The 23,027-nt window shown below is 37.0% G+C and overlaps 1 protein-coding gene across 1 annotated transcript in view; it reads right to left on the reverse strand.

Moving 5' to 3' along the window:
- Nucleotides 1–6,767: 6,767 nt before the first annotated feature.
- The window catches only part of STK31 (serine/threonine kinase 31), a 58,822-nt gene continuing 42,562 nt past the window's right edge, over nucleotides 6,768–23,027 (reverse strand). The window contains exons 21-23 of the mRNA XM_024563095.4: nucleotides 21,750–21,872; nucleotides 12,716–12,784; nucleotides 6,768–7,127 (exon numbers count right to left, since the gene is read on the reverse strand). Of these exons, the coding sequence (XP_024418863.2) occupies nucleotides 6,918–7,127; nucleotides 12,716–12,784; nucleotides 21,750–21,872 (402 nt within the window). The 3' untranslated portion in view covers nucleotides 6,768–6,917. The remainder of the gene's footprint in view (nucleotides 7,128–12,715; nucleotides 12,785–21,749; nucleotides 21,873–23,027) is intronic.

Here is a 23,027-nt window from a genome sequence, read left to right on the forward strand (position 1 = left end):
TTATAACTATGGATTTCCCTCTAAGCACTGCTTTAGCCTCATCCCATTAGTCTTTTGGTATGCCGTGTTTTCATTTTCGTTCACCTCAAAGTCTTTTCTAATTTATGTTCTTTCTTTCTTTGACCCTTCAATTACTTAGAAGTGTGTTTTTTAATTTCCATATGTTTGTGAATTTTCCAAATTTCCTTGTTATTGATTTTTAATGTCATTCCACTGTGGTTGCAATACATACTTATTTAAATCCTTTTACATTTTTTGAGGCTTGTTCCATCCTAGACAATGTTCCATATGCACTTCAGGAGAATGTGTATTCTTCTGCTCTGGGTATACTTTTCTAAAAATAATCCTTGGTTTAGTGTTGTTCATGTCTTCTATTTGCTTGTTGATTTTCTGCCTAGTTGTCCTATCCATTATTAAACATGAGGTAATAAAATCTGCAACTGTTTTGTTGAACTATTTCTCCCTTCAATTCTATGGCAGACCTGTTGGCATAAGGGCATTCCACACCGAGTATGTCCCAAATGGCTTCATGGTCCACCATGAAGGTACAGTCTAAGTGTTCTACGATGGAATGAATGGTGAGGATAGAGTTGCAAGACTATTACAGCAGTGGAGATACTAGGGGCTGGATATACAGACAACTACAATTTAGTCTTCCTACTATATTCTATCAAGAGCCACTCTGTTAAAATAGATGTTAGTCCTGATTCAATGACTTCTCCAAAGTTTCAGAAAATCAAAAATCCTTGAAAGTCCATTGCACTGTTCTTTGGGATCCTCTGTAGTCCAAGGTCAACAGTCTCAGAGCATTCCCAAAGTAGTGTAGTGACGTGGGGCATGGTTGTGTGCGGCATCCTCCTTTCCTCTAACAAGCTGCTCTGGTGGAATGAGCGAATGGTACTTCCCTGTATGAGTCCCACCTGTAACAGCTGGTTCTAGGTATGGAAAGAGTGCTCTGGGCACATGCTTCCCAGCTCTCGTCTCACCAAAAAGGTATCGAAAGATGCATTCAAATGCTCCATTTTAGCATTTCCTAACTGATCCTTTTTACTGTCAAGAATGATGCCATCTGGCTGGATTCCATATTCCAAGCAATCGAGTTCCCAAGAAGCATACCCATTCTGGATGCCAGCTTGGCCAGTATAAATGGAAAGGCACCCCCTCGTGCTCATCTGAAGGTGTTGATATTGCCTTGTGGAAACAACCCTAAATTGTGTTTCTTATGGACAGCATGTAATTTGATCGTATTTTAAGTGCATTTTTCCAGTTTCTACTTTTTGATTGGAAAAAGTTTATTATATTTGCATTTAACATTAATACTACAGTAGGATTTATGTCTTTCATTTTGCTATTTGTTTTGTCTTACATCTTTCTTGTCTCTCTGTATCTCCACTACTGTCTTCTTTGGCGTCAGATATCTCTAGTTTACCATTTCCTTCTTCTTTCCTTTACCGTGTTTTTATTTTCGTAATGGTTGCCCTGGTAAATACAGTTAAAATTTTTAAACAATCCAGTCTGGATTAATAGCATCTTAATGTCAATAGCAAATAAAACTTTGCCCCAATATTCCTGCATTTGCTCCCCTCTCCTTTGTACTATTATCGTCATCCAAATTACATTCTTATGTGTTGTAAGTCCATTAATAGTTTTATAATTCTCTAAGCAGTTTTTTAAAAATCATATAGAAGTTACAAACAAAAATATGGTTGTATTATCATTATTGTATTTACTTATGTAGTGCCCTTTACCAGGTCTCTATTTTTGTGTGCGGGCTGAAGTTGCTGCCTAATGTGCTTTCATTCCAGCCTGGAAGATGCCGCGCGCGAGTGTGTGTGCGTGTGTGTGTGTGTGTGCGCGCGTTTTGTAGGCCAAGCAAGTGTTCTAGTAACAAATGCAGTTTTGTTTATCCAGGAACGTCTTACTGTCATAAATTAAAGTCTTAATACTGCCTTCATCTTTGCTAGATATTCTTGGTCAACAGTTTCCTTTCAGCACTTTGAAAATGTCATCCAGCTGAATTCTAGCCTTCATGATTTCTGACGAAAAGTCACCCGTTAATCTCATTGAGCGTGACTTGTACTCAGTGAGTCTTTTCTTGCTGCTTTCGACTCCATCTTTGGCATTAGCTTTCCATAACTTACGACATCTAGCTGTGAATTTCTTCAAGTTCATCCTAGTTAGAATTTGCTGGGTTCTTGAATGTGTTGATTCATGTTTTTCATTAAATTTGGGCATTTTTCAGCCATTGTTTCTTCAAATAGTCTTTCCCCCGCTTTCTTGCCTCTCCTGGGATTCCCATTATGCTGTTGGTATGCTTCATGGTATCACATGGACCTCTTAGTCTTTTCAGCTTTTTTTATTTTGCCTTTGTTCCTGTCTACATAATTTCCACTGATCTATCTTTAACTTCACCAATCTTCCATCAATACAGACCTGCAGGTGAGTCCTTCTAAATGAACTTTTCATTTCAGTTATTGTACTTTTCAGCTCCCTAATTTCTTTTTGGCTCTTTTTTATAATTTCTACCTCTTTATCGATTTTCTCTATTTGGTGAGACATTGTTCGTATTCTTTAGATATGGTTTTAGTCCTTTAAGCTTATTTATTACAGTTGATATCGAGTGTTTCTGTACTAAGTCCAACATCTGGGCTTCTCTGGGGCAGTTTTTATTGATTGCTTATTTTTTCTTGCAAATGGAGCATATTTTTCTGTTTCTTCATGTCTTTTTCTTTTTTTGCTCAAAACTGGACCATTTTAAATATACTAATTTCCAACTTTGGAAATCAGATTTTCCCCCTCAACCTAGAGTTTGTTATTACTGCTAATTGTTGAAAATGATGATGATAATGTTTGCTTAGCAACCTTCCTGGATTAATACTGTGAAGTCTTAGCTCAGTGTAGCTTAGCTTAGTGGCCAGCTGGTAACTGAACAGACATTTCCTTCAATTCCTGGAACCAGTAAATCTCCCAACCTTTGCTGAGAGGCTGTATGTTGGAGCACATCTTCAACACTCTCTAGTGCACTAGTCTGCCTTAGCCTTTACATCCTGTGTCCACAGCCTCAAGATCATCCAGAGATGAAAGATCAGGGCCCTCTGAAGGTCTTGCCTGGGTGTGCACACAGCCTACACACCCTCATGGCCTTTTAAAACCCCAGTAATTTGCTGGAGATTTTCAGTGCACCCCATGAACCTCATTCCCAGATTTTCCTACTATACTGTTTTCCCCAACAGGTATCAGCACCTCCAGAAGGTATAATTTAAACAACTGTCATGATTTTTTCCAGTAAGAACCTTGGGAAAAGTATTTTTCCCATTGAGCAAGCTCCAAGTCAGGTCAAATGGAGACAAGCCCTGTGAGTGGGGATTTTCCAGGTAGCCACCTGATACATCAAATAGTGACAATTCTCTGGCAACAGGGTTTTTTGAGAAGCTCAAAAAATTTGCCACTTCCACTGGCTGTTCGGCCTCTGGTCACCAGAGCTAACGGCACTGTGACACTGCTGACTTACAAGGCTATGGCAGAGCTGGGGACAGGGGATGGGACTGGAGCACATTAAAACACTGCAAAGCTTGTAGCTCTCACCAAGATTCAGCTGTTTTCTCTTCAATAAATACTCTTTGAATTGTTGCGAGTCCTTGGTTAATTCCCAGAGTTCTGGAAAAAAGTTGATTTTGACAACTTTTGCCATATGCTTTTATGGAGATTTTCAGAGGTCGTTACTCCACTATTCCAGAACTGCTTGCCCATGTAGTTTTAATGGCAAAAGATATGGTTATATCAACAATTAAGAATTAATAATGCATGTCATTTGATGAGTTAAAAAAGATATCTTAAGAAGAAATTTTACAAATGTTAACATTTAAATACACAATGAAATGACCTAGCACTGATACTATGAAATGGACCAAATGCCACCCTTAAGTTTCTTTTCAGAAAAGAGTTTATACTCTTAATTCTCTTTTTTTTTAGTATCTTGATCTAAAATGAGACATTTTCTTTGACTCAATTATTTTAGTGCAGCGATTTTCAACTGGTGTGCTGCAAGAATTTTTAAAACATTCGATACTTGACTATGTATTCGAGGGCACTGACCTCTTTTCCCTTAGATTGTCAAACTAAAAAATGACAACAGCCAGTACAATAGCCATCTGGTGTGAATGAATCAAAGTTATACCTATATTTTGTCAGGTCGGCAAAAATACCTATTTTTGGTGTGCCACAGAATTTTGGTAATTAGTTTACATGGGCCATGAGATGAAAAAGGTTGAAAATCGCTGCTTTAGTAAAAGGTGCCATCCTTGACTGCGTCCTGCCTCCATTATTTACCTATTCAAAATGTCCTCTCTAGTTAGCTATTTTATTCTAAAGCAAACAGGCCTGTGTGACTCAACTGCTTCTAAGTCTTTAATAGAGCCTAATTTCCTATAAAGCAACTCACAACCCTCTGTTTCCAAAATACTTTTCCAAGTTTATATCTCAGCTCCCCCATGTCCTACACTCCAGCATAATTTTTGCCCTTTTAGCTCTCTTAATTTGCTTAGCCTGGAATATCTTCTTCCAGTTCCAAACAAGTGGAATCCTGCTGCTCCGCTAAGAGAGTCAGATGTCTATTCCTCAACTTCATCAGTCCTAACTCTTCCCTTCCTCTTCTTTGTGGTTATATACATTATTTCTCTTCTTATAGTGTGTCATATAATACACACTGTATCACATCATTTACTCTCCTGTGGGCAGGAAACCCATTTGTTTGCTTTTGCATTTCTCTTAAATAAGTAAGTACACACACATATACTTATTTCAAGGAACATTTATGACATTAAAAAGATAGTTAGGAATTTGTCTCTTTACACCACACATTGGTATTTGCCATTTTGAAACAAGAAATAAAAATAAATATTAACTTAGGATGTCACAAAATCTGATTCTCTCCCTAGTTTCACAAAACATAAGTTGCTAGATATTATGTGAAAAGGGGGTCTCACTGTTAATTCTGGCAAATGCTGGCCTGAAAACTGAACAGGCTTCTCTTCTAGAGAACTCTGTAGAACCTTCACCATCTAATATGCACGATCAATCTCCAATTTGGCATTCACTACTTTTCAAGTAACTAATCACAGAATTCTTTTTGTGCTGAACCTTCCAAGGGACTTGTGTTCAGCAGAACACATTTGGAAATTACTGGTCAAATTCTTTATTTAACATTGTATTAGTAAAGTGATCCATTCTCTGTTCCCTTTAATTAACCAGGTTTGCTTTAAACCTATTACTGTGTCTCTAGTACTGCATCAGCTAAAATTAACTTCCACTATAAAACCACAAACCCAACAGGTGGCAATGGCTTCAATGTGTGGCAATGGTTCTCTTTAATATGCGTTAGGATAACTTAAAGTTCCTGTCAAAAACACAGAGTGCCAGGCTCTATGCCAGCAATTGTCATTTAGTAGGTCTGGGGTAGAGCCAAGAATCTGTACTTCTAATTAAGTTCCCAGGTGAGGCTAACACTGCTGGTACAGGGACCATACCTTGGTGTAAGGGTTTACTCTCTCGAAAAACATGAAGTCTTGAGGCTACTACAGAGATTCCAGAATGACTAGGGACACCAGCTCCTCCCAATTTGCTGCTCCATCATCCCAGTTCATGGGTTTCATCCTAAGGACGCTACTCGTATTCGAACCATCATGTTAACGTCTAGGCAATAGGAAAGGGGTAAAGGCAAAAGGGCACACCTCCCAGCAAAGTTCCTCCTTGTAAGGAGCCTTATTTTCAAGAACCTAGCTAAAGGCCTCAACTAACAGAAAAAATGGTACATGTAATATTTTAGCCAAGTTCACTGTCACCCCAAATAAAACTGCAATGTATTACTAAGAAGAAGGGAAGACTGGATTTTGAATAGGCAACTAGAGACTCTACCATACTTTAGTCTTCAGATACTTTAGTCACCAGATCCAACTGATTTGCCTGCTAATTACTTCATAAACTTGTCCCATGTTTATCATTACTTCTACTTCCCTATACCTCTGTTTTCATCATTTCTATCACTTACTTTTTTATAATAGCCTTCTAACCAGTCTCCCTACCTCCTAGCCTGGTGGTAGGCAGAAGACGGATTTTAAGGGAGCTAAAACTGTTTAAAACTCTTCAACAACTCCACATATCCTATAAAATGATTAAGGTATTAGCCTTTTATTACTTCATACAAAGCCCTCGCCTACCTATATGACTATTCCCTGCCTCTGATTTTATACTATTAAACACAACAAACTGTTTCTCCCTTCAGTGCTTTCTCTGCTTACTAAGATACTCTTCTCTCTCCTTGACCTTTAGCATTCATCAAGATTCAACTAAGGTACGACCACCCTCTAGAAAGCAGTCTTCCACATTACAAGTACCCCTCCTCTTTAATCAGAAAAAGGTGGCCAGAGCTATCATTGGATGCTCCATATTATATTAGGAAGATCTGTTTAAATCTGATTTTCTCAATGGATTATGTGCTTTCTAAGTGTAAGGACCATGTGTTATTTATCTTTATATTCCCAGAACTGGGTATAAAGCAGAAGCAAACTATCATTTATTGGACAAAAGTGTCACCCTTCATCATCAGCTGGCCCACATACTAAGAATCTACACAGGATCTGTCCAACTATCTAATCTAATACCCTTTTCTAGTACAAGTATCACAGTCTAATTATGCAATTTCAAAACGCAATATAAACAGGAAATCCTTACCTCCAGTCAAATGAAATGTCGAAGTATACAACTTTTTACATAACCAAACATCTTTTATTTTTTATAACTGGAATACCAAACACACAACTCAACTAACTACAGAACTTCCAGATTTTTTTTGTTTATTTAACCAAACTAAACAAAGTTTTAAAAAGGAATGCCTGCAACAACAAAAGAATCCTAATCTATCAAGCAAAGTGGACTTCACCACTTCTTATCTTTTCCTTATATTTATCCGAGTTCTCCAACTTTAATTCTTCCTCCTCTTTATATTGGGTATATTCAGTATCTTTTTCTGAGTTGGGAGTCAAGAAACATTCAGCATTCATAACTTGCTCAGCAGTCATTGAACTTCTACAATAGATCAAGCTACAGAGGAGGGATTTGACATTATCACCCTGCAAGGAAAAAGAGATGTTACAAAATAAAAATAAAACAAAATAAAACAAGGAAAAGGATAAACCTGCAATAAGGAAGAAGGATTCAATTCAAAAGACTTTTAACCAATGACATAGAGCTAGAATCAATTTTTCCTATTCAGATTTTTTACGATTTCTATAAAATTCAACTCGTTTTTATTAGAACTGGATTACTTAGTAACAAAATTGAATTATAAAAGGATCACAGCTGAAATATCTCAAAAACAAGTGAAACTCCAAGAAAGGACGTTTTATGACTTCCCCTGTTCCCTCTTTTTCAGGGCAGTTGTCAGAGTTTGACATGATAAGAGTTTACACTGAAGCTCTTCTGGGAGGGCACCCTGCTGTACCTGGTTGGCTGCTTCTGGTTTTAGATGTGAAGGGACCTCCTCTGGGGAACCCTCCCTCCACCACTACCATTACCATCATCACTGTGTGAGTTGGCATTCATTCTGTGTCATTATTTCAAAGAACTTTTTTAGTATTACTGCACATAAACAACACTACAATGTTGCTCTCTATTACCTCTATCTCCCAAATCACCTGAATATGCCTTCGTTGGATCTCTGTGATGACTCCAATAAGATATTTCTCACTGAATGAAAATCGGCTGTACACTGCTAGTGTCCTCATTAGATTCTAAGATCTTTAAGTTCAGAAATGCAGCTTATCGCCTCATTCCCAACAACTGGTACAGTGTCAGGAATATACCAGACATTCGCTTGCTAAATGCGTAAGTAAAGGCCAAGTCCCATAATACACTCTACAGAATACCTTCTTAAACATATTTAAAGACACGTATAAACTGAAATAAAAATTATGAGAGCTAACTGACAAAAAATAGCACATGCTCTTGAAAACCACAAAAATAGATTTACAACAAGTGGAGAATCATAGCATGTTTTTAGCCAGAAAGACTCTCATCTCAAGTGCATCGATTTTCCCTAAGTATATTTACAAATTTTACATGATTCCCATAAAATACAATCATTGCCCCCAGCTTGGAACTAAATAAGTTAACTGTAAAGATCTTTTAGAAGATAATAAGCAAAAAGAAACATGAAAGGTCTGATAAAAATAGCAAGAAAAAACTAGCCCTCCTAAGTATTAAAAGATACTATAAAGTCTGTTGATTGAAAGAATATTGCATTATAATATGAATAAACAAATCAACAGAACAAAATAGACCCAAAATATACTCCTACACAAATGAAATTTCAGTATAAGAAATGATGGCATTTTCCAATGGAGGGAGGGGGGATAACTTTAATAAAAGGTATTGGGACAAATGGATACCCAATGGAAAAGATAAGATTAGACATAATCCTCCAATCAAACACCAGGATAATTTCAAATATATCAAAAATCTAAATTTAAACTATAAAACTACATAAGTACTAGAACTAGTTTAATTACTCAGTTCCCCAAAATCATTAAAGACAAAAAAAATTCTTCCTTAAGCTCTTACCTCCCTTTAGTCTATAAAATTTTACAAAATTGTAAAACACAATTACATAACAAATAGAAAAGCAATCTTTAAAAGCCAAAACCAAATATATATATATATATCAGGTGACATAATCACATAGAGAATAATTATTTCCAGTGACTTTAAAACAAATATTTTGACTGCAAATCTTAGTGGGATAAAGATCTATTGAGATAGCCCTGACTGGTATGGCTCAGTAGATTGAGTGCCGGCCTTTGAAGCAAGGGGTCGCTCGTTCGCTGGTTTGATTCCCAGTTAGGGCACATGCCTGGGGTTGCGGGCCAGGTCCCCAGTAGGGGGTGTGAAAGAGGCAACCACACACTGATGTTTCTCTCCCTCTCTTTCTCTCTCCCTTCCCCTCTAAAAATAAATAAATAAAATCTTCAAAAAAAACCATCTTCTGAGATACAGCCTAAGGTCAAAAAGAAAGACCTTCAAAGAAATGTTGGAACTGTATTGAATAACCTTACTGTTTCTAATAATATTGTTATTTTCAAACTATTACACTTATTGTATGGTAAAGCAATTATGTAATTGTTTATATGATAAGGACTAAGATTATTAGTATAAAAAGAGGAAATTTTAATTTAAAATTAAGTAAAAACCCTGTATCTTGAATTTGATTTGGAAATATGTTTTACTTTAAATGTAAATGGATTAAACACCCCCCCGCCCCAAAAAGAAATGAAGGATAACGGAATCAAACAAACAGAAAAACCCTAACTGTATGCTACCTACAAGATGCTCACTTTACATTTAAGGACACACACAGGCTGAAAAATAAAGGGATGGAAGAAACCATTCCACGCAAATAATGATCAAAAAGGCATTGACATGAGTTGCCCTGCCCTAGCAAATACCTAAGGCTCCACTCCTTACTATGATGAAGAGATCTCCAACCTATCATATGCACAGTTCAAAACACTGGTAATCAGGATGCTCACAGAATTGGTTGAGTACAGTCATAAAATAGAGGAAAAAGTGAAGGCTATGAAAAGTGAAATAAAGGAAAATGTACAGACAACCAACAGTGACAGAAGGAAACTGTGACTCAAATCAATGGTGTGGACCACAAGGGAAAAAGAAACATTCAACCAGAACAGAATGAAGAAACAAGAATTCAAAAAAAATGAGGAGAAGCTTAGGAACCTCCAGGACAACTTTAAACATTCCACCATGCAAATCATAGGGGTGAAGAAGGAGAAGAAGAACAACAAGAAATTGAAAACTTACTTGAAAACATGATGGAGAACTTCCCCAATCTGACAAAGGAAATAGACTTCCAGGAAGCTCAGAGAGTCCCAAAGAAGTTGTATGCAAGGAAGCACACATCAAGGCACAGCATAATTACATTTCCCAATATGAAAGATGAGAGAATCTTAAAAGCAGCAAGAGGAAAGGAGACAGTTACATTACCAAGGAGTTCCCATAAGACTATCAACTGATTTCTCAGAAGAAACCTTGCAAGCAAGAAGGGGTTGGAAAGAAGTATTCCAAGTCATGAAAAGCAAGGACTTACATCCAAGATTACTGTATCCAGCAAAGCTATCATTTAGAATGGAAGGGCAGATCAACTGCTTCCCAGATGAAGTAAAGTTAAAGGAGTGCATCATCACCAAGCCCTTACTATATGAAATGTTAAAGGGACTTATCTAAAAAAAAAAAAAAAAAAAAAGATCAAATACAAACAGAAAAATGACAACATACACATAACTATCAAAAACTGAACCTAAACAAACTAAGCAAACAACTAGAACAGGAACAGAATCACAGAGATAGAGATCATGTGGAGGGTTATCAGAGGGCAGAAGAGAGGGGAGAATGGGGGAAAAGGTACAGGGAATAAGAAGCATAAATGGTAGGTACAAAATAGACAGGGGGAGGTTAAGAATAGTATGGAAAATGGAGAAACCAATGAACTTATATGTACAACCCATGGACATGAACTATGGTGGGGGGATGCAGGTGGGAGGGGGGGCTTCCTCCCCTTTATTCCCGCCATGTCAGAGGGGAATAAAGGGGAGGAAAAAATGGGACAACTGTAATAGCATAATCAATAAAATATATTTTTTAAAAAAGGCAACCAATTGACATTTCTCTCTCATCCGTCTTCTTTTATCTATCCTTCTCCCTCTCCCACTCTCTCCCTTCCTCTCTCTCTAAAAGCAATGAAAAAATGTCCTCGGGTGAGGATAAAAAAAAATTTTTTTAATGTGCCAAAGACCTTGCTAGACAACTCACCAAAGAAGATACACAGATGGCAAATAAACATATGAAAAGATGCTCCACATCACATCACCAGGGAAATGTAAATCAAAACAACAAAAGATACCACTACACACCTAATTAGAATGCCCAGAATCTAGAACACCGACAATACCAAATGCTGACAAGGATATGGAACAAGAGGAGCTCTCATTTATCACTGGTGGGAATGCAGAATGCTAGAGCCACTTTGGAAGAAACTTTGGCAGTTTCTTATAAAACTAAACATACTCTTACCATTCAATACAGCAACTGCACTCCTTGGTACTAACCCAAGGAAATGAACTTATGTCTTCACAAAAACCTGCACTTGGATGTTTATTGCAGCTGTATGCACAATTGCCAAAACCTGGGAGTAACCAAGATATCTTTTGGTAGGTGAATGGATAAACTGTGGTACCCCTCAGCAATGGAATTATTATTCAGCAGTAAAAGGAAATGAGCTATATAGCCATACAAAGACCTGAAGGAACCATAGATGAATATTACTGAATGGAGAAAAGGCAATCCAAAAGGCTACACACTGTATGATTCCAACTGTATGACATTCTGGAAAAAGAAAAACTATGGAGACAGTAAAAAAAAAAAAAAAATCAATGGTTACCAGGATCTGGGGAAGGCAGAGATGAACAGGCGGGCACTGAGTATTTTTAGGGCGGTGAAAACATTCTGTACAATACTGTAATGGTGGCTACATGTCACCATGTACTTGTCCAAACCCACAGGAATGTACACCAAGAGTGAACCCTAATGTAAACTATAGACTTCTCAGTAATAAGGATGTGCTGGTGTAGGTTCATCAGTGACAACAAAGGTACCATTCTCGTGGCGGATGTTGATAATGGATGGACTATACATAAGGGGAGGGAGGAAGTATGTGAGAAATCTCTGTACTTTCCTCTCAGTTTTGTTGTGAACTTAAAAAACTCTTAAAAAAATAAATTCATTAAAAACATTGGTTAAATATTTTTAAATAAATATTTTCCTTTTTAAAAAATGGCATGAGAACTTTTAAAACCTTATCATTTTATTGTTATGGACTCATTTACTGCAGTATTAACCTCTTAGTATCAAGTCATACTAGACTATTCCATTTCCAAAGAATTTAATATTTTCACGTCTTAGGGCAGACTGTTATCTTTACCAGAAAAGCCTATCGCCTCACTCTACCTCACGTAAACTCCTAATTCTGTCTGGAAGGTCCACCTCAAATAACTACTTGGTGATCTTTGTGACCTAACTCTTCCCTCCCACTTTCTCTGCAAAATTAAAAATTGGCTTCATATAAAGTACTTCTTAATACTCTATCTATAGACCTTGGTTGTTTACTTGTTCACATTTGTAAATTATTCATTTCTTCAGTGCTGCGACCCCAGTAACCCAGTTCCTAGTTCACTGCTCCGTACAGCACAGGTACTAATTATGTTGGCTGAGTACACAGATGAATGGCAAAGCAAGCAACACAAATGACACAGATGTGTGACAACAATACAGTCAGGTAGTTATAAAAAGAATATTAATTTTAATACAACCTTGGAAGGTAGAGCAAAACTATTTTTTCCCTAATTGTTACTTAGATTATTCACATAATTTGTGTGACATACATTCCAGTTGCTTTCTCTAGCAGTAATTCTCTGGCAGTAGTTCAAGTAGGGCACTTAAATTTTTTTCAGTATTTCTTTATTGTGAATACTATTTGGCATTCATACGAAAATTAGAAGATGTGTTCAGTCAAATATTTAAGTTTACATAAAGACTACACATCTATTGTATACCACATTTCCAACAAGTAAACGACAAAAAAGTCACATACCAAATGGAACTGATCCACTTTCGGGACACCATCTTCATTCATCTCAAATTCCTGGTTTTGAACAGAAAGCTGTGGAAGAAAATGAGAAGGAATAAATTCCTAATGTACCAACACTGACCCTGTAACAGAGTCAAATCTGGAACTCTTCAGAAGAGAAGAGCTAACTCAAAGAAAGCACATTAACCCTTGCAGGATAAAAACACTTCCATTATAATAAGAGCTTGTTCACGAGCAGCCAAGCAGTTCCTGGGACCCGAAAGTATCAGTCAGAGTGGTCGCACACAGTATAAGCACTTTCAATTCTTCTTCACCTTACAAGCAAGTTTATTAAAATTATTAAAACTTAGAAGCTTATTTCATGTTGGTTTCACCAATACTCATATGTTAAAATGCAAAGAAAGTAAATCAGGGCAAGCTTTCTCCCTCCCTTATACCTAACCTGTGTTCAAGAAATACATGTTAAACTTTTTTAAAAACCTATTAAATATGGATAATTTCTACATACTCAAAGAAAATCTGAATTGTATGTATTCGTCACCCAGCCCCCACAGCAATTAACCAATGATCTCACTGCACAAACCTATATATATTACTTTTCAGGCAAATCCTATAAATGTCATTTTATCCATAAATATTTTAATATGTATTTCCAAAAGATAGTCTATTTTGACATAATCACAATGTTGCAATAAAAATTAATAATTCTTTAATATTAAATATCCAGTTTTTAAATTTTTAATCATCTCATAAATATGATAAATTATTTTACTTTTATAGTTTATTTAAATCCTGATTCAAATAAGTTCCACACAATGAAATTTCAAAGATAAGCAGAAGGACTTCTGGATTCTTTACCACTAAGTACAACTATAAAATTTAGAAATAACATTTAAAAAAAAACATGCCCTAGCAGGTGTGGCTCAGTGGACTGAGCACCGGCCTGCGAACCAAAGAGTCGCTGGTTTGATCCCAATCAGGACACATCCCTGGGTTGCAGGCCAAGTCCTCAGTTGGGAGCAAGCAACAGGCAACCAACTGATGTTTTTCTAACACATCAATGTTTTTCTCCCTTTTCTTCTCCCTCCCTTCTCCTCTCTCTGAAAATAAATGTTGGGAACCTCCCTGCCTGGTTTCAGAGTCTGTAACCCCCCACGGTTAAGGCTGAGTCAGAGTTGGGACTATAAGCCACTAAGGAGACAAAGTTTATCTCCGTGGCAGAAGTGCCACCTCTGCCCACTTCACCCTGCTTGGCCCTGAGATTGACCAGTTAGCCAATGACGGGTAAGAATCCTCAAGGGAGGATCAACCTAAGACAGGCTCTGGTCACCAGGGATAAGCTCGCAGGGAAGGACTCGGGGGGCTGTGGCAAAAGGGGGTGATGGACCCTCGCCCCTCGGCTTCGAAATAGCCTGAGTCCTCATTCTGTCTGCAAGTAGTCTCCTAATCTCTTGGCTGCTTTACTTCCCTTGCCTGACTTAAGCCTGAAATAATGACAGAGGGCAGTGCAGTCCTGTGCTGGGAGGGGCGGATTTCCTAGGGAATCGGGCCTAAGGAAAGTAGTACATTCCTGTGAAACCTACTTAATCTGTACCCTCAGCTTAAAAGATAAGGGTCCAGACCTGAGATGAGTCTGGCGCCTAAAGTTTTATGGCCCTGTAACTAATTGGCTATAACTCAGAATAAGCCTTCAAGGTTCTCTGTAAATCCTGTATTGTTTAACCCTTACTGGCTGACAATGATTGATGAGCTTTATCTGCATTCCTATGCGAATGAACCTAATAAAAGCCCATGGAGGGAAAGGATCAAGGCCCTTCTCTGAGAGATGGGCCACCTTTCCTCCCCAAGCAGATCATGTCTTAGTAGTCTTTTTCTTCATCCTTGGCGGACCAGGGAGCTGCGTTAAAGCACCCGGGCAAATAAATAAATAAAATTTTTTAAATTATGAACAATAAAATGACAATTCACAACTATCAACAATGGAATCTAAAAACAACAAAAACAAACTAAGCAAACAACTAGAACAGGAACAGAATCACAGAAATGGAGATCACATGGAGGGTTATCAGCAAGGAGAGGGAGGGGGAAAGTAGGGGAAGAGGTACAGGGAATAAGAAGGATAAATGGTAGGTAGAAAATAGACAGGGGGAGGTTAAGAATAGTATGGGAAATGGAGAAGCCAAAGAACTTGTATGTATGACCCATAGACATGAACTAAGGGGGTGTGGAATGCTGAGGGGATGCAGGGCGGAGGGGGATAAAGGGAGGAAAAAATGGGACAACTGTAACAGTATAATCATTAAAATATACTTTTAAAAATAAAATAAATAAATAAAATCTTTATTTAAAAAAGGGAGATCTATGACAGGTCAAGAGAGGAAGAAACACTGGTTAAAGACCCCGGGACTGGGGGTACAACACAGTTTCAGGGCATCTTCTGACCCCCACCCATCCAAAAAAATCACACAAATAAGAGAAACTCAAAGAAATTAATAACACTTCTGAAACTATAAAAAAACTTTTAATCTTGAAAACAACCAAAGATAAACGGAACACCACCTTCAGGAGAACAGCACCCTGAGCGGCAGAGGACTATCGTGTGGAGCTATGGAGCGCAGGTGAAGTGACAAGTTTTCAGCTGGTGAACAACTTTCAACCACAAATTCTGTATCTGGGGAAACGATCTATCAGGAACAAAGGTGAAATCAAGATGTTCTAGATGAAGGAAAACTAAAAGAAAGCTTACTCCTAAAGAATGACTAAAGGACGTACTTCAAACAAAAATGAAATTAATTTTTAAAAAGGAGCGCTGGAGTATTAGGAAGGGATAAATAACAATAGAAAGAATAGAAATATGAGTAAATACCAATGACTATCCTTCTCATCATGAGTTTCCTAAATCAAATAAAAGGACGGAAGCCCAAAAACCTACACACAAATGTCAACTGCAGCTTCGATATAGGCAAATGCTACAAACAATCCAAATGTCCTTCAGCAGGTGAAGAGATCAACAAACGTGGTACATACATACAATAGAATACTATGGAGCAACAAAAAGGAATGAACTATTTGATATACTAGGCAAATTGGATAAATTTCAAAGGCTGAGTGAAAAAGCTGGTCTTAAAATGTATGATACAATTTACATGACATTTTTAAAAAATCAAAATAATAAAGGAAACATCAGCAGCTGCCAACAGTTAAGCGTTGGAAGAGGAGTAAACACAAAGGGATATCAATGCCATCTTCCTGAGTCATGGAACCATTCTGTACCCTAATTATGATGATGGTTGTTACACTAACCTATACCTGTTAGTATTCATAGGTCTATATACCAAAAATAGTCAACTCTACTACATGTTACTTTTTAAAGATGTAATTTTTTAAAGACTTTAATCGACATTAAAAAAAGCAAGAAACTGAATCCAACAATATATCTACTCATAGAGCTCTTTACTATCATTTGATGAAGAACGGAAATCACTGGAATAAAGAGTGCTATTACCATACATAAATGATATTTTATGATAGCTCTCAGGAACATAAGAATATTTAAGACATTTAATTTCATCCCTCTGGTGTAAAGAATAAATAAATTACTGAAGCAATGATGAAAATGGTGTCAATTTAGTTATCTCTATGGCTATGGTGGCTCTATGAAACCAGACAACTTGAAATACACATACCAACACAAGGCTTCCCAAACTATTCCAAAACATTCAAGAGGAGGGAAGACTCCCAAGCTCATTTTACAAATTGGGATTATGCTAATCCCAAAACCAGATATGAACACTACAAAGAAAGAAAATTAAAGGCCAGTATCCTCATGAACACAGATGCTAAAATTCTCAACAAAGTATTAGCAACCCAGATCCAGGATCATTACAAAGATCAGACACCATGATCAAGTGGGATTTATTCTAGGGAGGTAAAGTTGGTACAATATCTACAAATTAACTAATGTGATACATCATAAACAAAGTGAAAGATAAAAAATTACATGATCATATCAATAGATGCATTTAATACGATCAAAAAGCATTTGATAAAATCTAGCACCCATGATAAAAACTATCAACAAAGAGTCAATAGGCAAATACTCCTCAACATAATAAAGGTCATTTATGACAAACCCACTGCCAGCATAATACTCAATGGGCAAAAACTAAAAGCATTTCCCTTAAAATCAGGAACAAGACAGGGATGTTTGCTTTCACTGTTCTTACTCAGTATAGTCCTGGAAGTCCTATCCACAGCAACCAGATAAGAAGAAGTAAGAGAGCATTAAAATTGAAAAGGAAGAAATAAAACTCATTATTTGCAGATGACATGATACTGTATATAGAGAACCCGAAAGATTCCACAAAAAAACTACTAGAATAAATGAATTCAGTAAATAGCAGGATAAAAATATCCAGAAATCAGCTGCACTTTTACACACCAATAATGAACCACCAGGAAGAGAAACTAAGAAAACAATCCCATTTACAATTGCTTCAAAAAAAAAAATACCGTGGAATAAATTTAACCAAGGATATAAAAGACCTGTACTCAGAAAACTATAAGTTATGACACTGAAGAAAGAAACTGGAGAAGATACAAATAAATGGAAGCAAATACTGTGTTCATAGATTGAAAGAATTAACATTAAAATGTCAATACTACCCAAAGCAATCTATAGACTCAGTGCAATTCCTATCAAGATACCAATAGCATATGAACTCTGTCCAGAGAAAGTCCAGCCATTGTTAATATAGTAAGAATGGTTTGCATGACATTGATGTAACCTGGCAACCAGGGAGTGAGCTGGAATGCACATGCATGAAAAATGATGACTCTTCACTGTACTAGTCAGTGGGGTGGTAGATGCCCTTGAGTGAACATGGGTACTGTGTGGCTGTCGCATTCAAAACAACTGAGCAAGTAGAGCAACGAATCTGCATTAAATTTTGCATTAAGCCTGAACACTCCTCCACGGAAACTATTCGGATGATTCAGAAGGCCGCAGCTATGGGCAACTGGTGATTGAAGCTTCATCACGACCATGCATCCGCTTATGCATTATGTCTCATGCAATTTTTTGGTGAAACATCAAATCACCAGGTGACTCAGCCCACCTCCAGCCCAGATTTGCCACCCTCAACTTCTGGCTTTTCCCAAAACTACAATCACCTTTGAAAGGGAAGAGATTTCAGACCATCGATAAGATTCAGGAAAATATGATGGGGCAGATTGAGAGAACTGTGTGAGGTCCCAAGGTCGCTACTTTGAAGGGGACAGAGGCTTCATTATCCCATATACAATGTTTCTTGTATCTTCTATCTTCTTCAATAAATGTCTCTATTTTTCTTCTTACATGGCTGGACCTTCTGGACAGATCTCCTATTTTACAGAACTAGAACAAATATTCCAAAAATTTACATGGAACAACAAAAGACCCTGACTAGGCAAGCAATCTTGAGAAAGAAGAACAAAATTGGAGGCATCACACTACCTGATATCAAACTATACTACAAGACCACAGTAATCAAAACAGCATAATACTGGCATAAAAAACAAACATACAGATCAATGGAATGGAACTGAAAGCCCCAAAATAAACCCATGCCTTTATGGTCAATTAATATTTGCTAAAGACAGCAAGAACATAAAATGGCGTAAAGGCAGTCTATTCAATATATGATGTTGGGAAAACTGGACAGATACATGCAAAAAAATAAAACTAGACCACCTACTCACACCACACACAAGAATAAACTCAAAATGGATTAAAGACTTAAGTGTTAGACTTGAAACCATAGAAATCATAGAAGAAAACATTGGTAGTAAAATCTCAGACATTTCTCATAGCAATATTTTTTTCTGATATCTCCTAGGGGAAGCGAAAAAAAGAAAAAAACAAATGGGACTACATCAAACTAAAAAGTTTTGCACAGCAAAGGATACCACCAACAAAATGAGAAACACAACCCACAGAACGGGAGAACATATTTGCCAGTGATACATCCTATAAAGGGCTAATATCCAAAACTTACCAAGAACTATACAACTCAACATCAAAAAAATCCAATTAAAAAAAGGGTAAATGACATGAATAGACACTTCTCCAAGAGATCACTAATCTTCAGATGAATGTAAATTAAAGCCACAATGAGATATCACCTCACACCTGTCAGAATGTCAATCACCAATAAATCAACAAACAAGAACTGCTGGCAAGGACATGGAAAAAGGGAACCTTCCTGCATTGTTGGTGGGAATGCAGATTGGTGCAACCACTGTGGAAAACAGTATGGAGTTACCTCAAAAAATTAAAAATGGAACTGTCTTATGACCCAGCAATCCCACTTTTGGGACTACATGTTAAGAATCTTGAAACACCAATTTGACAAAACGTGTGTAACCTATTTTTACTGTAGCGTTACTTATAATAGCCAAGACTTGGAAGCAGCCCAAGTGCCCATCGGTAGATGAGTTGATTAAAAAGCTGTGGTACATTTACACAATGGACTACTACTCAGCCATAAAAAAGGAAATCTTACCTTCTGCAACAGGATGGATGAACTGGAGAGCCCTATGCTAAGTGAAGTAAGTCCGAGAGAGAAAGACAAGTGCCACACAATTTCAGTTGTATGTGGAATTTCAAAAACAAATAAATGAGCAAGCAGACCAGAAACAGACTCATAGATTCAGAGGACAAACTGAGGTTGCCAGATGTGAGGAAGGCTGGAGGGATGGGTGAAAAAAGTGTAGGGATTAAGAAATACAAATTAGTAGTTACAGAATAACCCTGGAATATAAAATACAGCACAGGGAATATCGTCAATAACACTGTAATAACTATGTATGGTATCAGATGGGCACTAGACTAGACTTACCAGGGGGATCACTTTGTAAGTTATATAAATGTCTAATCACTGTGTTGTACACCTTAAACTAAAAATGTATACTATTGTAAACCCTCATTAAAAATAAAAAATTTTATCAGAAAATGAACTACCATGTATGATTGTGCCTATTCCTACTGTCTCTACTCTGCTCCACTGATATGTCTAACTCTACACCAACATCACACTTGCCTGACTTACAACTTTATTAAGTCTTCAATTCAGATAGTTTAAGTCCTCCAGTTCTATTGTTTCAAAATTACTTTAGCTAACTCAGATCCTACGTATTTTCACGTAAATTATAGAATGTAATGGACAAATACTGAAAAAACCCAAAGCCTACAAGCATTTCTGCTGAAACTGTATTGAATCCACAGACCACTCTGAGAAGAACTCACGTTCACACAACATTGAGTCTTCCAGCCCGTGAGCACGGCACATCTCTCCATTGATTTACTTCTTTAGTTCCTCTAAACAATACTTGGTAATTTTCGGTGTATAGATGTCACACATCTTTTGTCAAATTTATCCCTAAAAATTCTGTATTTCTGATACTTTGGTAGGTGATTTTTTCACCTTAGTTTCCTATTGTTATTTGCTAATATATGGAAACATTTAATTATCACGCTAACATTTTCTTCTGCAATCTCACTAAACTTACTTGTTATTTCTAGTAGCTCTTATGCACATTCCTAAAGATTTTCTACATGATAAAGACTGCTTTACTTCTTCCTTTTCAAACTGTACATTTTCTGTTTCTTTTTGTTGCTTATTAAACTGGCTAGACTGAGATCAGCAAATTGGGGCTTGCATGCCAAATCTATTCCACTGCTTATTTTTGTACAGCCTGAAAGCCAAGAATAGTTTTTACATTTTTAAATGTTTAAAAGAAAATCAAAGAATACTATTTCTTGACATATGAAAATTATATGAAGTTCAAGTTTCAACATTCAAATTCAAGTTTCAATAAGTAATGTTTTATTGGAACAGAGCTACTCATTCATTTACATACTGCCTATGGCAGCTCTCATGCCACAGAAACCATATGGCCCACAAAGACTTAAATACTTACCATCTGGCCCTTTACTTTGCGGACCCTTGGGCTAGAACCTCTGGCACAATGGTAAGCAGAAGTGAGAACAGATATCCCTCCCTGATTAATACTTAATTCCTCATAATTCACAGAAAGAATGCGCTTAAACCATGAATAGAAATACGAGGGGGCACCTTCCAAAAAAACTGAATTATCTTCTGGAGGCCAGGCCCCTTATAGTACAGGATTCCCCTACTAGGTGAGTGTTCTAGGAACCCATCTGTATCAGTGTACCCGCTATCATCGTGAGAGGCTGCATTCAGTTTCAGTGAATTTTTCTGAAGGCTCTGTCAACGCATTTGCCCATTTCATGATGGGTGATTTACCCACACCAAAACGAGTGTTCAGCAGTTTTTTATGAAAAACACGTGACCCCCATGCCCTACCCACCCTATTCTCCCAATCTAGCCCCGAGTGACTTCTCTTTTGTTTCCCTGTATGAAAAAAGTCCTCAGTGGGAACTGTTTAGCCAATGGAAAAGGGGTGAAACAAACAACAGCAGAAACACTAAAAGCTATCAAAATCGAACAGTTCAAAAACTGGTTTGAGTAGTGGAAAAACATCCCAATAGGTGTATTGCATCAAATGAAGAGTACTTTTGGAAGGTGACTGAAGTTTTGACATATAAGAAAAATACACAATATATTATAAATAAATTCCAGGGGGTTTTTGAGGTCCCCCCTTGTGGCTATCTGGTTTACACTGAAATCAGGAACATTTATTCAAGGCTCACTTAAAATTTATTTTTGTCCATTATCTGGACAAAATGCTTCCAGATAACATAGGACAAAATCATCTTCACTGTTAATCTTGAGTTTTAATAACACTAAGACAAGAATATGGTATATAAATGTATAACAAGCCAATTTATAGAGAGTAAATTAACAGGTGATAGAAAGCATGTCAATAGTTTATCATGAAACTTTTTTAAAAGCAAGAAAACAACTTTCTACTAAAAATCAATCACTGCTTTCTATGTTGAGGAAAATCACTTCATATGTTGAAATGTGTACACACATATATAAATGACTGCCTATTTCAATAAAAAATAACATACCCACAATAAAATGCAGCCATAAGCATATAAGTCAGAACTTGGAGAAGCAGGTTTTCCCATTTTCACCTCAGGTGACATCAAACTCAAGTCGCCGACCATCATGTTCACGGAGGCTCGCTGACTCTACAAAAACAACGGGTTAAGTATGCAAGAGGCAACACAGCTGAGGTGGCTTTGGGTGGAGTACTCTACATTTCATCAACACACCAAAAAAAAATGTATTCAAAATACTCCATTCTCTTTTGCTATCAAGTATTTTTACCTAACTCCTGCTATTATAAATTGCTCCTAAAACCAGTCTCATAAAATTAACAGTGAGACATTGGTTACATTTCACATTGTACACTCAAACAGATTCAAAGCTAAGAACCACTAACTGTTTAGACATTTGGTACTTTTTTAAACTTGTAAGGGTAAGGCAGCAGTGCTATCTTCTAATTCTGAAACATTCTGAAGAGCTTTTTAAAAAACGGAAGGTCTACAAAGTGATTTTCCTCCCTTGCTGACCGTGTTCTGAGTGCACCATTTCTAACATGTCGAGAGCATCTACCAACAAGAACACAAGGCCTGGATTCGGACAGATCTTGGCTGTGACTCTTCCCTCCCATTTATTTGCTGTGTGACCTTAGGCTTTAACCTCTTTGAGCCTAAATTAATTTGTAAAATGGAAATAACATCTACCTTACAGAGTTATGGCAGAGTTAAAGATAGCACAATAACTACCTAGCATATATTACTGTTAATTATCTCTTCTCTTCCAGCTCTTTATCCTTGCTTCTCAGAGGGTGATGGTCCAAAGACCAGTAGCTACAGCATCACCTGGGAGCTTGTCAGAAATGCAGAAGAATCTCCACCCCAGAAATGCTGGTAAAAACGTGCATTTTAACAAGATCCCAGGGTGACTCATATGCACTTTAAAGTCTGAAAAACAATGATCTTGACAACAGACTACTTATCAAATTTCCTATTTAAATACAAAGTCTAGCACAAATAATGCCCCATTTTTATTACAAAACCTTTTATTACAAAAGCATAAGCATGTAATTCTGCAATATAACAATATCACACTCAAACACACCATATGACATTTTACGTAAATGTTCAAATTAAAACTATAAATCATTACACCCATATCATTACCCTACCAACCACACTCAAGCAGGCCTTACTTCTACCAGACCCTGTACTTCAATCTGAGACTGGTGTGAAAAATGAAGCAAAGGATGAACTTAATATTTCAGAGTAAATCATTTTAAATAAAGATGAACACAATGTTCT

This window comes from Desmodus rotundus, chromosome 6, assembly GCF_022682495.2.
Source record: "Desmodus rotundus isolate HL8 chromosome 6, HLdesRot8A.1, whole genome shotgun sequence".
In the NCBI taxonomy this organism is placed as follows: domain Eukaryota; kingdom Metazoa; phylum Chordata; class Mammalia; order Chiroptera; family Phyllostomidae; genus Desmodus; species Desmodus rotundus.